The following is a 17,122-nucleotide window of genomic DNA, read 5'->3' on the forward strand; positions in this document are numbered from 1 at the left end:
GGAGGCAACCGGAATTCCTTGTTTTCCTTTGAAGACGTTTCACTTCTCATCCAAGAAGCTTCTTCAGCTCTGACTGGATGGTGGGGAATTCCACCAGAACTGAAGTAGCTTCTTGGATGAGAAGCGAAACGTCTTCAAAGAAAAGTCCGGTTGCCTGGTGACAAAAGCACCTTTGGGACAAATGGTTGTCCAGTCTTTTCTTTAAAACCTCCAGTCTTAGGGCGCCCACAACTTGGAGGGAATAACGGGCGACCCCACTTTAAGCCGGACTGAGCGACCACTCTTACCCCGTCCCCTGGCAGCAGAGGTGCGCATGCGTAGAAGCGCCGCGAGCCTTGGGCAGCCGGAAGCTGCGGGAGGGAGGAGCCTAAGGACAGCCCTGGCTTTGATCCCCGCCCTCTGGTTGCCGTCCCCCGCCCGCGGCTCTTCCGAGTGTGCGTCCCCCTCCCTTTCCTTTTCTGCGGAGCCGCTTGGCTAGGGAGATGCGTTCTGCGCGTGCCCGGAAGGCAGGAGGGATGGGGCGGCGGCGGTTCCACACACCTCCCCCCGGAAGGCGGGACTTTTCGCTGGCTGAAGCCGTTCTCAAGGCAGGTGGAGGGGCGGGGGCAGGGAGGGAGGAGGGGGGCTCCGGGGAAGGGCGGGTGGCGCAGGGGGAGCCGCCGCTGGCTCCAGGCTGGGTGGGGCAGGATGGGACAGCTTGGCCTCCAAAATGGTTGTTGTTGGGATTTAGACTCGCACCTGAACCCGCAGCCTCCTAGAGCAGAAGTCTTCAAACTTGGCCCTTTTATGACTCGTGGACTTCAACTCCCAGAATTCCTCAGCGTCCACGAGACCCCTGCTCTAGAGCGACATTTCTCAACCTCGGCCGCTTTAAAGGTGGGTGGACTTCAACTCCCAGAATTCCCCCTGGCCATAGCCTAAGGCGGAGGAGTGCTGGGAGTGGAAGTCCAGCCATCTTCAAAGTGGCCGCGATGGAGAATCCCTGGACTGTGAAGTGGAGTCCGGATCGAGAAGCTTCCCAGAGCCCCAATTTCAGCTTCTCGGGGAATTATCCCCTTTGCCAAAGGGGTCCCCAGCAGCCTTCCCTTGCTGGAATCAGTTCAATTCAGCTGGAAGGGATCTTGGAGGTCTTCTAGTCGACCCCCCCTGCTCAGGCAGAAGATCCTAGGCCAGGCTAGCTTTGCTGGCTGTGGAATTCTGGGAGTTGAAGTCCACAAGTCTTTAAAGTTGCCAAGGTTGAGGACCCCTGGCCTAGGCCATTGCAGACAAGTGGCTGCCCAGTCTTTTGTTTAACTCCAGTGGTGGAGCACCCACATCTTCTAATGGTTGATTGTTTTTACCGTTAGGAAATTTCTCCTTAGTTCTAGGTTGCTTGATTAGTTTCCACCCGTTGTTTCCTGTCTTGCCTTCAGCGACTTTGGAAAATAGGTTGACCCCCCCCTTCTTTATGGCAGCCCTTCAATTACTGGAATTCTGCCTTCGTGTCACCCCTAGTCCTTCTTTTCTCTAAATTGGCCGTACCCAAATCCTGCAACAGTTCTTGTTTTTGTTTCCAGACCTTTTAGTCATCTTAGTTGCTCTTCTCTGCACTTTTTCCAAAGTCTCAACATCTTTTTTGTAATAGGTTGACCAAAACTGGATGCAGTATTCCAAGTGTGGCTTTACTAAAGATTTATATCCATTGGGACTGGTCCCCCAGAAGCCCCGGACAGCAGTTTGGCTAACTTGCTTCTGCTGGTTCCTCCCTGTGTTGGGAAAGGGGGGGGGGGCTGCTTCAGCTTTCACTTGTAATGTTTTCTTTCTCTAACATTTCCTTCTTTCTCATTAGCTGAACCAAAGCAGTTGTTTCCTGCTGAATTCTTCCGCTGTAAGACTACTACAAATATATATTGGGGCGGAGTGGTGGTGGGTTTCATGTAAGAAGACAAAACTACCTTTGCACAATGGCAGACACAAAACCTATTTTCCCTTTTGCCATGTAAAGTATCACCTGAGGTTCCCCCCACCACCACCCTATTTTCATCCCAGGGTCTTGCATTAGGATCTTGCCAAAATTGTTAGGAATTCCCCCACTAAACAACCCTCACAAACTACTGTTAGTCTCCCCAGTTGCTTGTTCGGTGAGTAAAAAACTGAAGGGCTTGTGCAACCACTGCACTGAATGTTTAGATCAGTGGATCTAAAAGTATTCTATATTTCTAGCCCTTGTGGTTGCATAATTAAGAATTTGAAAGGGGTTTCCAAATATTAAGAACAACAAAGGAAAAGGGGATAAGAAAGACTTGGAATCAATTAGATCATGTTGCTGCAACTACAGAGTGTACGGAAGTATGCAAGACAAGGTAATTAAAATAGGCAAGGTGGTTTGGCATTCTTTTTAATGAATGTGGTTTTCCTTTGGGCAGTTTGCTTCCATGACCCTTGAATCTCTGGAGCATGAAGGTCAAAGTGATTTCAATTTTGGAAGATAATTACATGTACCTGATCATTGAAGAAACCACTCGACAGGCCATTGCAGTGGATGCTGCTGTTTCCAAGCGGGTAAATGGGGTCAAAAAGAGGCTTGGAAGAAATAAAATAGGGGCAGGTTGTAAAGGTTGGTTTCCTTTGGAGCAGCTTTCAAAGCCCTTAGGGCATTTGCGGGGAGGTGGAGGGAGTTGAAAAGGTTGGCAGGCCCAACTGCATGGTCAAAGCTCTGTCCCTTTTGCAAGTGATGCTTGTCTGTGGAGATTCTCAGCCATCCAGATCATGGTTGTCCCAAAGGTGCTTTTTAAAAAGGCAAGTGGACTTTCTTTGTTTTTCCTTTGCAAGACAAAGACCACTCTTGTAAAAACAGCAAAGTTCACATTTTGGACAGAGAGGACCGCTGGTTTGAAAGACAGACCGAAGAGGCTACCTACATTAAAATTGAACAGCCTTCTCTCAACCGAGGGGGAGGGATACGACATCAACTATCCCCTGTTTACAACACAATCCCCTTCAGCAGCTCCAAGAAGGTTCCACACCGATTTGCACTATTCAGGTGACCCTGAGAGAACAAATAAACCTCCAAGTAGCCTCAATGACTCTCAGAAAGAGTGCTAACAAGCAGATGACTGCAAGGAATACAAATCCTTCCATCCTCCACCAGTCAGTCAGAAGTGAAGAAGCTTCTTGGATGAGAAGCGAAACATCTTCAAGGAAAAAAGAAGGAAAATCCAGTTGCCTTCTGAAAAAGCATGTTTGGAACAAGTGATGCATCTTCACTTTTTAATATAACCCCTTCCCTCATGAATTGAAGAGGAAGTTACTCAAGATTTGAATACACAGAATACACAGAATTGCCTAGGTTAAGGTAAGGTAAGATAAGGTTAATAACTCATGGACTTGAATATTAGCCTGCCTACTCCTGGTCCAGCGTTTTCACCACTCTACCTCACTCGCTGGTTGTCCTGGGCAGAAGCTGCAGGAGATCCTAACAAGATGTGCACCTTGCTGAGGCACCTCTGTAGAAGAAATGGCACACTGAAGGTGTAGCCAATGACTGCAGCAAAAAGAAGAGAGGACGATTAGACTGGCTCTTTGTAATGCGATTTGAGACAATTTGAGATTTCCCACAAATGCTCTATTCAGTTGCTCCTAGCAAGAAGACCATAAGACAGTGGTCTCCGGCGAGTTTAGACTCTAGGACGGGTCTTCAAATGCTGGCTGAGGAATTCTGGGAGTTGAAGTCCACAAGTCATCAAAGGGCCAAGTTTGAAGACCCCTGCTCTAGGACATAGAATAGCCATCAGCACTTTCAGCACTGGGCTTGCATATTTCCTTTCTTAATTGCTTTCAGAAGTTAATTAACTGATTTTCAGCTATTGGAAGTCTTCAGATCAACAAGTCACTGAGTTTCCTTTGATTCTTAGTGAAAGAAATGTTAAATAGCAATAGCACTTAGACTTATATACTGCCCCATAGTGCTTTACAAAACTCTGTAGCCACATGCGGCTCTTTCAGCCTTCTCCAGTTTGGAGAGACAGAGAGGTACTTGCGCTTCCCTTCTCTCTCTCTCTCTCTCTCTCTCTCTCTCTCTCTCTCTCTCTCTCTCTCTCTCTCTCTGTGTGTGTGTGTGTGTGTGTGTGTGTGTGTGTGTGTGTGTGTAACAAGCTGTTCTCCAGAAGCTGACAAGCTTATTGGGCGGGGCTCCTGCCTTTGCTGCGTCTCCACAGGAAACAGCAGAAAGCAGGGCAGGAGAGCCAGCCCAATGAGAATGTGAAGCCAGCTTGCCAGGTGAGCAGAAGATTGGAGAGAGGGACAGAAAGGGGGGGAGAGAGAGGGAGGGAGAGAAAGAGGGAGAGACAAAGAACCCATGCACATCAGCCTCTATTTCTTTTTAATTAAACTCTTCAATCAAGTTCTCCCTCCCCCTTGCGTGCGTGCACATTTTGCAGCTCCCAGTGTTTTTTTTCCTCTGGGAAACCGGTCCAAGTGGCTCTTTGAGTGTTTAAGGTTGCTGACCCCTGCTCTAGGCGGTTTACAGAGTGGGAATGTGTCCCCCAACAATCTGGGTCCTCATTTTACCAGCCACAGAAGGACGGAAGGGCGAGTCAACCTTAAGCCCCATCAGGATTGGATTGCTTGCAGTCAGCAGAATTAGCTTGCAATACTGCATTCTCATTATTGCGCCACTACAGCTCATGAATACAAATTTAAGGACTTAAAAAAAATCTTTTGGAATAAATCTATGTGCACTATGCTCTTTGTGGGTTTTTTCCACCCCCCTAGCTCCTGGAGATCATCCGAAGAGAGGACCTTATTCTAAAAGCCATTCTGACTACCCATCACCACTGGTAAGTGTGTTTGTGTGGCTCTTGCCCTGGTTGTTTGGGAGAAGAGAACCACAGCCTTCCTCCTTCAGGTTCAAGGTGGGCTGAATTTGTGGGGCCCAAACAAAACAGCTGCAGCCTCCCTTCAAGTCCAAGGGGAGGTGGCCTTCCCTGAGGAATTTTTCAGTAGTTAAGAGGTAGCCCAATTCTGGAGAAATTATTGAAGAATAATTTTCAAATTTTTTAAAATTGGGAACAAAAAGATCAGAGACCTCTGCATGCAAATGGGCTGGAAACTTTTTGAAAAACTAGAAAAATTCTTCTTTCTTTTTGACAAACCTCTTGTCTCTCCTCCAAGCTGGACATTTGGAGAAAAAAGCTATTTCCTCTTCCTCCTCTTTCCCAAGGGATCATGCAAGAGACAATGAAGAACTGGCCAAACTTTACCCCAGCCTGGAGGTATATGGTGGAGACGAACGGGTGGGAGCTCTGACACACCGGGTGACTCATGAGGAGGAATTAAAGGTAAGCGTGGGACGGATCACTCCTTTCTTCAGTATTATTGTGGTATCATAGTATGGCTGAATTACAGAGAAATCTAAAACTACCCACAGGGATTTCATTTGTATGTGACACCATTACACCCATGACACAAATTGATTTGTTCTCCCCCCCTCCCAGCACATGCCCAGATAATGCAATGCACACTCTTTGCACTTTCCTTCATGTGTTAGGGTTAGCGTATCTCCTTCGGCTCACTCTCTGTTGACTCTTTTCAGCAATTGGCAGGGGTAGGCCTTTAGGGTGCACTTGAAGTTTGCAACCTCCTGGCCTTTTCCTGTCCACCTTTTGCTGGCCCTTTGTGACAATGGGTCCATGCTTAGCCTGTTGTGCTGCTGGCGGCTGCTTGGCTTTCCTCGTGACTTGACTTCTCTGCAGGGTATTTTCCTCCACCATCACCTTGGAGGGTAATTGATGTTTGAGGGTGGAGAGTCGTTCTCCGAGCTCATGGGCTGGTTTCCGAATGTTTTGTTACCAGACTAGGTAATATCTTCAGCGAATTAAGGGGATGTCAGTATCCACATTCTTCTGCTTATAAGAACTTAATGTGATCAGTAGGTCTTGTGATGGGGAGGTCACATCAGGTGTGGGTCACATCAGATTAGAGTCTTGTGATGGGGAGGTCAAGTCAGGTGTGGATCATTGGGAGGTGACTTCCCCATCACAAGATCAACTGACCACACAAAGCCCTTATAATCAGAAGAGCACTGACAACCCCTAAATTCTGCTGAAGACGTTACCCAGCCTGGTGGTGAAACGTTCAGAAACAAACCCACAAGCTTGGAGAATGGACCTCCACCCTCATCCCACACCTGAGCTACAGATATTTGCCACTATTGAACAGGACCGATTTGGTCACACCACTCGCTAAGACAAAGGCTGCCTTCCCATCGGCCACAGAACCACAAATGAGCCCACTGTAGTTTGGCCTCATCTGGAATGTTGTGGGAACTCAGCACATTGCTAAGCACATTGGTTTGTGCTTAAATTGTAAGCCGCCCTGAGTCTTCGGAGAAGGGCAGGATATAAATGGGATTAAAAAAAAAGTGTACGAGAATTGGAACTTTTTCAAGCATGGTTGGCAGCTGTCTTGGGCTTTGACATAGAAACCATCCTCCTTTCTTTTGGACAGTTTGGCAGCATCAATGTGCGGTGCCTTCTCACGCCAGGCCACACCACCGGACACGTCTGCTACTTCATGTGGGAAAACGATTCTCTGAACGCTCCTGCAGCTTTCACAGGTCAGTCCTGAGAAATGAGTGGCAGTTATAGTCCCAGTTGATGACATCCTGGAGCCTAGGAAATGTGGAAATTGCTTATACGCACAAAGCTGTTGAAACAGTTTGGGGTTAACAAGCTTTCTAGGTTCATACAATAGGGTACATGCAACATGGCAAGGTGCCCAAATTAATAATGTCAACAAGATTAGGTTACCAAGCTTAGCAGAATGCATCTGCTGTTTATATAAATGATCTAAGAAGCATGTTGTGTGAATAGTTCCAGCCCTTTTGTGTTTCTTTGCATCGCCTATTTCCCAGCATCCTTAACTGAAAGCAACAGTGTGTCAAGGAAAAGAACCATTGCTTATCAGTAAAGCATTTACTTTGCACAAAACTGGGCTGATTGATCATCTATTCACATAATAATAAGCTTTTAACTTGAACACTAAGTTAAATCATCATCAGAATTTTAGTGGGAAAAGCTGCCATTTTGGACTGACCATATGCCCATCTACTCCTTCCGTTTGCATGGTAATCCCATCAGCTCTTGCAGCTGGGCTCTTTAGATTGGAAGATCTTTGCCCAAGAAATAGCAGATGGAAGGGCTATTAATCGATGTAGACCTTTGTAATAATCACGGTCAACTGTCTCAGCTTGGTCAGTTAGAAAAAAAAGACTTGAATCCATTTGTTTTTTTTATTGAAAAGTTTTAACATACATTTTATCTTTAACAGTCCCCCCTCCCCTCCCCCCTCCCTCCCTCCCTACCCCTCTCCCCCTCCCCCCTCCCCCCCCCGACTTCCCAGAGCTAAGTACAAGGTATAGAAAAAAAACAATCATAAACAACCATATACTAACAACCATAAACTCTAAAATCTATCACTCTCTGGCTTATATAGGATAATACAAACACTAATAATATTAAATATATATAGAGAAAAAAAGGGAAAAAAAGAAAAGGAAAAGGAAGACTTATTCAAATGCTACATGAAACTTTTTAGTCCTATATTTGTTCTGGATATACTCAATCCATTTTCTCCATTCCATAATATAACGTTCTTGCGAGTGATCTTTCAAATAAGCCGAAATCTTTGCCATCTCTGCCAGGTCAGAAACCTTTAAAGTCCATTCTTCTATGGTCGGCAGTTCCTCTTTCTTCCAATACTGACCTATTAAGAGTCTTGCTGCCGTAATTAAATTCAACATCAACTTAGTGTCCACAACCGTAGCATCTGTAATTATTCCCAACAAAAAAAGTTGCGGACAAAACTTTATCCTTTGCTTGAAAATCTTCTGTATATTCCACCAAATTTTTATCCAGAAGGCCTTAACCTTTTTACAAGTCCACCATACATGAAAATATGTTGCATCTTCATCACCACACCTCCAACATTTTGGCTGATAATTCGGATACATACTTGCAAGCTTTTTAGGATCTAGATGCCATCTATAAAACATTTTATAAAAGTTCTCTTAAATTTTGAGCTTGTGTAAATTTTACGTTCCTCACCCAAATCTTTTCCCACGTATCCATTGTAATAACTTCTTGAATGTTTTGGGCCCATTTTATCATACAGTCCTTAACAAGTTCTGTTTCTGAGTCAATCTCTATCAATGCAAGATATATCCGTTTAATATGTGCTGGTCCCTGATTTCTAATTTGCTTTATCAGATTTTCATCAGTCATTGTAAAGCCAGTTTTCTGATCTTCTTTCCACCTGGCCCGTAGCTGAATATATTGAAACCAAGTTTGAACAATCTCCTCATCTCGCAAGAGGCTGTATGGTTTCAGACTCCAGACATTTCTTTCCAAGCTTAAAATCTCTTTATACGTAGTCACATCATGTTTAAAACCAACATTTATATTTTCTATTGCGTGTTTTGGAATTGCCCACAATGGTATCTTACAGTCTAACTTATGTCTATACTTCTTCCAAACTCTCAGCAATGCCTGTCATAAAATATGCATTCTAAACACATTATCTACCTTCTTATTATACAACAAATATGCATGCCAGCCAAACAGCAGATCATGACCCTCAAGATTTAATAATCTCTCTTGTGTCAAATTAATCCAATCACTTATACCTGCTAACGCAGCAGCTTCATAATATAATTTAAGATTAGGCATTTTAAGACCACCTCTTTCACGAGTATCCTGCATAATCTTAAGTTTAACTCGAGGCCTTTTCCCTGCCCAAACAAATTTATTGATACCTCTCTGCCATTCCTCCAGATTAGAATCTTTCTTAAGAACCGGTATCATTTGAAATAAAAATAAAAATTTAGGCAGGACATTCATTTTTACTGCTGCGATTCGCCCCAACAAAGACAATTGCAGTTTTTCCCAACTCTCCATTTCTTTTTGGATTTTTCCCCATAATTTTTCATAATTATTTTTATATAGTTTTGTATTAGAGGGCGACAAAAGCACCCCCAAATATTTGACCCTTTTGACAATCTCAAATCCAGTTAACCCTTCTAAAAGGGCCTTTTGCGATGCTGTCATGTTTTTAACCAAAATTTTAGTTTTTTGTACATTAACTTTAAATCCAGAAACCTTCCCATATTGCATTATTATCTCCATCAGGTCCACAACAGAGCTCTCCGGCTGGGTCACTGTAACAACCAGATCGTCTGCGAACGCTCTCAATCTATAATCCTGATCTCTAATCTGTATACCCTTAATTCTTTCCGAGTTTCGTATTTTTACCAATAATATCTCCAATGTTAACACAAATAACAAAGGCGATAACGGGCACCCTTGCCTTGTACCCTTCTCAATATTACATGCTTCTTACAACATCAGCCAACGAAGTTGTAGTTTGATCCCCTCCAGCACCATTCTCCTCTGTCTGTCCATCTTCAGCCTCTTGAAGTTTTCCTTCTCCAGATCCCTTTGCCGCTTCCAGAAGTGATAATGGGGTTGCTTTTAAAACATTATTGTAGAAATCATGCGCCTGTGTCACAGTAACCAGACGGTATCTTTTACCTTCATGCATCGCCACCAGCCCAACTGGAATCTCCCATCTGAACCTTATATCACGTTGCTTAAGTTCCTGCACAAGAAATGCAAAGTCCTTTCTTCTCCTTAAAATCTTTGGAGGAATTTCCTTTAAAACCAAAACTTCTTGGTCAGCAACCACTACTTTAGTATCATAGGCGGCTTGAATAACTTCATCTCTAGTTTCTCTCTTTGCAAAATAAACCACCACATCTCTAGGTAGCTTCCTCTGTCTAGCAATCCATGAATTTACACGAAAAGCTTTATCCATGCATCCCTTTATTTCAGATGCTGGCTGACCCAATACTGCTTCCAGAGCTTCAGAAATCAGCTGCTTTAGGTCTTCTTTAATATTTTCTTTTAAGCCTCTGATTCTAACAGCATACTGCATCTGATAAAACTGAACAAGACTCAGTTCTCTGTCCATTTTATCTCTTAAATCTTCATTCTCCAATACCTTTACTTCTAGTACAGCATTTTTTTGAGTCAAATCTTCCACTTTTTCTTCCAAACCTTGCACACATTCAGCCACACTTTCCACTGTAGACAAAATGTCTACCCTCATCGCACTAAATTTCTCTTCCATCCTCTCTTCTATCCCCTCCTCCATTTTCTCCAATTTCTCCTCCACCTTTGCCAATTTATCACCCAGTGTTTCTAAAATTACCTGGGCATGTTTTTCAAGAGCATCTTGTAAATCCTTCGATGTCAATGCAGCAGGAGGAAGCAAGGCTTGCAACGATGTCTGTTGCACCGGGGAAGTTCCAGCACTCCGAAGAGTTTTTGAGGGAGGTTTAGCCGCCATCTTTTTACTTTCACTTGTTACGCACTTTCACTTTAAGTTTAAAAAGTCCATTAAGCTCGAGAGTAAAAATAAAAGTCCTCTTCACCTTTTCCTCCTGTACCGCTCTGCCTGCTCCTTTTATTCCAGGGTCTTTCCTTCTGGCAGGGGTGGTCGCAAACGCCTGGCTGTGCTCCAAGAATTCCGGAGCAGAGACGCTGAACAGCTGGGAGCAACCCAGGCTACGGGGGAGTTCAATCCTTCAGCCGCCCAAGCTTTAAGCTCAGGCGGCCCCGGAGAACTCAACCCCTACCTGGGGCCTCACCCCCTCCTCTTCTCCCGGGGAGGGGGCTTCAAATTCACCCGAACAGCTGATCGGCGCTGTTTCGGGTGAAAACAACACAGCTGAGCCGCGGGCAGCCCGAAAAGGCTGTCTCCGGCGCCGCGCCGCCACCGGAAGTCCGACTTGAATCCATTTGTTAATGAAAGTGCACTTTACTAAAGCCAAGTGGTTACAGTGAAGCAAAGCTGGATTTGAAGTTCCATGCCCAAAGCATCTGGTAAACTTCTCCCTTCTCCCCACTTTTCCCCCAGTTATCTTGTGGCTGTCCAATTACATTCAAATTGTTTTATTAACAATCCCTGGCTTGGGAGGCTGGATGGCATCACATTCCACTGCATGAACTTGGAACTGCCAGCGGCAGCTTTCATGGGACAGCACGAAGAGTAGTTTCAATTCCCCCTTATCTCGGCCTCCCTCCCCACATTGCCTATGGCAGGCTGGCATCTGGCGAAGCATGGCTGTAGCAGGGTGGTAGTTCTGAAAACCACACTGAAGCATTGGGCCATTGTGGGGCAAAGTCATCGCACAAGAAGGGTTAGGTTGAAGATTTTTGCACTTCATGTTACCCTTAGTGGCTAAACCCTGGCTTATTTTAATCCTAGTTTATGAACAGCTCAGAATGTCTCAATTTATACATAAAGCAAGGTACGTTTAAAGTGGTGGGTGAAGGCTTGTAGCTTGAGAGAGCTACAAAGTGAAGGCCACAAGCCCAAGTAGATGATAGGTTGCCATGGGAATAAAATTGGAGGAGAAAAAATAATGTAGGACACATTTTGCTCTTGAAAAAACAGACATCTTTAATTCTCAGTTTCCAATAATTGGAGCTGGGCAGGGAAAAAGGACAAAGAGCTGTTCACGTTGATGTGTGAATCAGAATCAATATAGTAGTGAAGTTGTTGGTCTGAATCTGGGAAGCCTGTGTGAAGTCCATCTTCAGTCCTGGAAACTTGTTGAATGAATGTGGGACCAATCCCTCTCGGTCAGCCTGTCACATTGGATGGTTATAGTGGCGATAAAATGAAGGAAACACCTGAGCAATCGTTGAAAAGGCGGGATAATTGGACAAATGAGTAAATACAGACAGTCCTCAACGTACGAACACAATTGAGCCCAGAATTTCTGTTTCTAATTGAAACATATTGTTTTGCCCCATTTTACTTTTCTTGCCCCATTTGTTAAGCGAATCACTGGAGTTAAATTAGTAACACGGTTGTTGAAGTGAATTGGGTTCCCCCGCTGACTTTGCTTGTAAGAAGGTCGCAAAAGATCATGTGACCCCAAGGCACTGCAACTGTCATAAATATGCGTCGGTTACCAGGCATTTGAATGTAAATTACGTGACCCTGGGGATGCTGCAACGGCCATAAGTGTGAAAAAGGGTCATAAGTCACTTTTTTCAGTGCTGTTGTAACTTTCAGTAGTCTGTTGTAATATAATGCAATATGACACACGGTTGCTGGGAGGGTGTTTTAATTACCTTGCTGATGCTTCTTGAGTTAACAACCTGCAAATGACTAAGTTGTTGGAGGGAGGGAATTGGGGGGTGGGGTTTCTGGCTTGACTGTACATTTTTCCTTTGTTCTTAGGCGACACCTTATTTGTCGGTGGTTGTGGGAGACTCCTGGAATGCACAGCTGAACAGCTGCTCAAGAGCCTGATGGAGGTTCTGGGCGGGTTGCCAAAGGAAACTGTAGGTTTGAGTTGCTTCTAACGCTGCTGATGTGCCAGGTCCCAAATCCGAGGAAAGAGCCCTGCCCTGTTGTGGTTCCCACTTGAGGTCCCCAAGGTGCTTTTGTCACGAGGCAACTGGACTTTCTTGTTTTTCTTTGAAGATGAAGCTTTTTCAGCTCTGACTGGATGATGGGGAGTGGAAGGATTTATACTCCTTGCAGACAGCTGGTCGTTTGCATCCTTTTAGAGTCGTTGAGGCCACTTGGAGATTTTCTGTGTCCTCAGGGTCACCTGAGTGCTGCAAATGGGTGTGGAGCCTTCTTGGCTGCAGGATGTTTTCTGCCCTGGGTCCCTTCCCTGTTGAAGACAGGCGCAGGCTGTTGGGCATGAGTCTGCGTTGTCTGCATCTCAAACTGAAGTGCAAATGGTTCAGAAATGTCTTCAAAGAAAAACAAGGAAGTCCAGTTACCTCCTGAAAAAGCACCTTTGGGACAACCATGATCTGGAAGAGGGTCAATTCTTAATTTTAAAAAATTAGCTGTATTTTATGAATCACTTCATTTTTTTGTGTTTTCACTTCCTCAAAAGTGTGAGCAACCACATTTTTAGTTTTTGAAAAATGTCACTTGGGACCTTGGCAATCACAGCAAAGAGGTTTGGGGATGGAAGGATTCCAAGGTGAATTACTCCTAACGTGGTAGCCTGAAGAAAAAAAATTCCTTTTCAGAAAATCTTCTGTGGACATGAGTACACAACCCAGAATTTGAAGTTTGCCTTAAAGGTAGAACCAGAGAATGAATTTGTGAAAGAAAAGCTCATTTGGGCTAAAGTGAGTGGTTCTATACTGTTCTCCCACTTTTTCATCTTTCCAAAATGAGAACAAGATGGAAAGTTGACCCTTTATAAAAAAAAAATCAGAATTATGACCAGTAACCTCAGTCTCTAATTAAGCTTAGTGATTGCTTCAAAAATCCTGCTAGACTCTGGATTGTTTAAATCATGGCTTCTGGTATAAGCCAACATTGGTGGCAGAAGCTATCATTCTAAACTACTGAACAATGGAATACAAATCTTGATTGCTGGCAGTGGTGTTTGTGGGGGTAAGTGGTAAAAAAAACTTAATTCTGGATGGTTGAAATCCTTTTATGCTCCCATTGTTTGGTTTTTTTATTAAAAAATCTAAAGTATTTGGAAATACCCCAGTTTGCTAAGTCAGAGGCAAGAGCAGGTCTACTCATCTCCTAAGCCCTTTGTGATCCTCAGGGTTAACCACAAGGATGTGGAAATGGTCTCATTATTTTTTTAATAATTAAGGAGAAACTTCCTAACTGTGAGGACAATTAACCAGTAGAATGGCTTGCCTTCAGAAGTTGTGGGGGCTCCAGCACTGGGGGCTTTTAAGAATAGACTGGACAACCATTTGTCCCAAATGGTATAGGGTCCCCTTCTTGTGCAAGGGGTTGGACTAGAAGACCTCTAAGGTTCCTTCCAGCTTTATTCTGAATTAAATTAAATCATTGATTTATTCTTTCACAGCTCCGAGAAGATGAAGACCTTCCAACAGTGCCTTCTACTTTGGCTGAGGAGTTCCTCTACAACCCGTTTCTTCGCATCTTGTGAGCCCACCTTTCTTTAGTGGGGGGGCATTTTTTCTTTGGTTTCTGTCCCAGCTTTCCTCCAGGAACTCAGGTGTCATGGTTCCAACAGATGAAACCCTTCAAAGAACTTTGAGGCATTGTTTACCTTAAAGAATCTTTATTTGAGTAGCATGCCATCGTCACATACATGATCAAAGCCAAAATCTGAATTCCCCTCCCCTAAACACATAGAGGGAATTGTGCTTTGATACTAGTTAACAGTCATAAATCACATTCTCCATGTCAGAACCCACCCCAATCCACACCTTAGGAAAGAACTCTTGGGGACAGGATTGTCCAAACAGGAACTTTTACTAAAACATGGTTGACAGTGGATAATCTAGACAGGATCTGGAAACTGTCTCACAGATCGATACTTTTAAAGTGTCCCGGAGTAATAACCCCTCCCCTCAGTCCATTTGGTCAGTACCGGATCAGTCAAGTTTCAGGTGTCAAACTCCTTGTGGGAAAGGAGAGCCCCAGTATCATTTGCAACATTATTACTTCCTCCCCTTCACATTCCTGTTGGAGATACAAACTAGAGTTCCCCCCCCCCCTTTCTTTGTTGTTCTTAGTTCAAAGGGTTTCTTCCCTGGTCTTTTGTGATGGCCTCCAGGCAGGCTGACTACACAAACCTTGCATCTAAGGGATAAAGATGGTCAATTAACATCCTGCCTTCTCTTCCCCTCCTGGGGAATGGCAGAATCCAGTAAGGGGGTGAGATTTGGGTTTTGCACAGATAGGGAGTTAGAAATGAAATATAAATGGATTCCGACACCTTCCCTCCAGTTCTCCAACTGCCATTTCTTGTCATCTCTTTTTTCCATCAACCTTGAAGAACACTCTACTATGATGTTGTTATGTCTAATTCCCATACGCATTCTTCTTCCTTCCCCCCAGTATCATCTAATTCTAACTCTAAAAGCAACACACAAGTTACGGGGAAAATGGCTGCATCTTTATATATTGTCAAAGCAAGAACATCTGATGTTAGCAGCGTTGACATCAGGGCCATGTGTTTAGCGCCCACCACTCACCCCAGCCACCCGTGAGATTGGTGGGCTAAGAGACTAGCCCAACTTTCATGGCTGAGAGTGGGCTTCTGGGTGTTGCTGCACTTCAGAGATAAGCAGAGCACATCCGGAGTGGATCTGAACTTGGGTTTCCCCAGATCATCCAACTTCTGAATCCTGTCCCTCAGGCTGTAAGGGTCTGTTTTATCTGGGTTCACACAAAACACTGTATACCAAACACAAATTATCCCTTTAGATTTCAGTAGGGTGGAACATGTTCTAACAAGATGCCAAAGAGTTGGGTTCTCACAATAGTTTTACTGTTTTGTGTAAACCCAGCCAAGGCTTACTTTCATCTTGAATTAAAATATGCAGCATCTTGGATTTAGAAGCACAAAGTGGGGCCACAGAGTGCTCATCTTATGCATCTTCTCTGGGATCATAGAGAAACACTCCACAGCTATAGCACAATCTTGAGAAAAGATGCTGGGTACCTATGACAATCAGGGATAGGTAGGCAATGAGATTGGCCATTGGCCACTCGCTGGATTATTGATCGAGCTAAGGCAAGATAAACTAACCTCATTACAGCAAAGCTTCATGCCAGAATCAGCCTTTGTGGTTTATTCCAGGATATTTGCAACGACAGCATCAGAGAGATCACAGTTCTGGACTTGATCATGTGATTGAAGCCCTGTCCCTTTTGTGTTTAAGCGTAAAAAAGGAAAGAGCTTCAATCACACACTTATCTACTGATTCATAGTGCTTTGCAGCCTTCTCTAAGTGATTTACAGAGTCATCATATTACCCCAAACCATATGGGTCCTCATTTTACCGACCTCGGAAGGACAGAAGGCTGAGTCAATCTTGAGTGGGTCAGGATCGAACTCCTGGCAGTGAGCAGTTAGCCTGCAATGTTGCATTCTAACCACTGTGCCACCGCAGCCACCAGAAACACCCCTGCTCTGCAAAACAGACCATGAAACCAATTATAATTCAAGATGGTGATGGTTGCATTCAGATTCTAAGGACAATTCTGGCACCTCCTATCCCTGCTGGGGAACCAGTTGGTTTTTGCAAAAAGGCCTCCAGCTCCTTGCTCCCCCCTGTACATCTGTGTAGTGTGATACATCTGAAGTTTTGGCGGAAACCTATCTCTTGAGTTTGCTAAGTGGGCCATTTGCTATTCTAGGGAAGAACCAATCCAGAAGTTCACGGGCAAGTCTGCTCCTGTCGAGGTCTTCGCTGCTCTTTGCAAGGCCAAAGAGTCTCTCCGGAAACCCAAAGAGCAGCTCAATCCTCAGGCTATGCTGGCATTTGAATGGGGGCTTTTTGATCCACTCCTGCAAAAGTGAACCCCTTCCTGCAGTAGTGAGGATACAGGTTCTGTTGATGAAGGGCTCACTCCCTCCTCCCCGTGCCCTTAGAAAAAGTTGAACACACATTGCAAGGGTATCAAATGCTGCAGATGCTTGGCAAGGCAACGTTGCCTTTCCCCATTTCACAAAGGAGGAAAACGGCATCCTTTAGTTCCAGTTTTTACTGAAAATATGATGATGAGCACTGAAGTAACCCCTTAATTTTGTGTAGAAGGCAGGCGCCATGGAGCCATGCAAAACGAAGGAGGGAAATACATTGTTGCCTGCCTCCCAATTTACTATGAATTGAATGACAGCTATTTGTTGACTTTTAATTAAAGTTTTTTTAAAAAAATTCTTGAGGTTTAAATCCAACCTTTCCTTCAGGTGCTCAAACCAAGCATGCATACCATTCGTTCCTCCAAATTTTCCCTCCATAGCCCTGTCTGATGATTAAGAATGAATCATTGAGACAATTGGTGAGACTGACCCCAAGACCCCTCATTCCCTTCCATGGCTGAGGATAGCTTTGAGCATGAGGCTCCGGGGCAGGCCGAAGCTGCACCATCCTGGCCAGAAGCCTTCTCAAAATGAACCAGTTGGGTGGGGTGGAAAGAAAAAGCCTGCTGTAATTAAGCAGCTGAGTAAGGCAGATTTGTTGTCTTCTGCACATCCTGCAGCCCAAATCCCTCAGCCCAAATCCCTCAATTCAATACTTTGTAGAAATGAGAAGGTATTTTA

General features: G+C 44.4%; 2 protein-coding genes across 7 annotated transcripts in view; one reads left to right on the forward strand and one right to left on the reverse strand.

Annotated features, from left to right (window-relative positions):
- Positions 1-17,122, forward strand: part of LOC310646274 (hydroxyacylglutathione hydrolase, mitochondrial-like) — a 50,681-nt gene that overhangs the window by 31,118 nt on the left and 2,441 nt on the right. Inside the window, exons 1-9 of one of the 6 annotated variants that reach the window (XM_083372575.1) lie at positions 657-1,867; positions 2,406-2,541; positions 4,753-4,817; positions 5,201-5,318; positions 6,487-6,595; positions 12,289-12,392; positions 13,101-13,202; positions 13,910-13,989; positions 16,216-16,374. In XM_083372575.1, coding sequence (XP_083228701.1) covers positions 2,437-2,541; positions 4,753-4,817; positions 5,201-5,318; positions 6,487-6,595; positions 12,289-12,392; positions 13,101-13,202; positions 13,910-13,989; positions 16,216-16,374 — 842 coding nt within the window. In that variant the 5' untranslated portion in view covers positions 657-1,867; positions 2,406-2,436. The other 5 variants (XM_083372576.1, XM_083372574.1, XM_083372577.1 and 2 more) reach the window with 5 other exon arrangements.
- CIAO3 (cytosolic iron-sulfur assembly component 3) overlaps positions 14,016-17,122 on the reverse strand; it is a gene marked incomplete at its 5' end in the record, with an annotated part of 63,260 nt that continues 60,153 nt past the window's right edge. Inside the window, one exon of the mRNA XM_083372566.1 lies at positions 14,016-15,988. Coding sequence (XP_083228692.1) covers position 15,988 — 1 coding nt within the window. The 3' untranslated portion in view covers positions 14,016-15,987. The remainder of the gene's footprint in view (positions 15,989-17,122) is intronic.

The sequence above is a fragment of the Vipera ursinii genome (genome assembly GCF_947247035.1).
Source record: "Vipera ursinii genome assembly, chromosome: 13".
Taxonomy (NCBI): Eukaryota; Metazoa; Chordata; class Lepidosauria; order Squamata; family Viperidae; genus Vipera; species Vipera ursinii.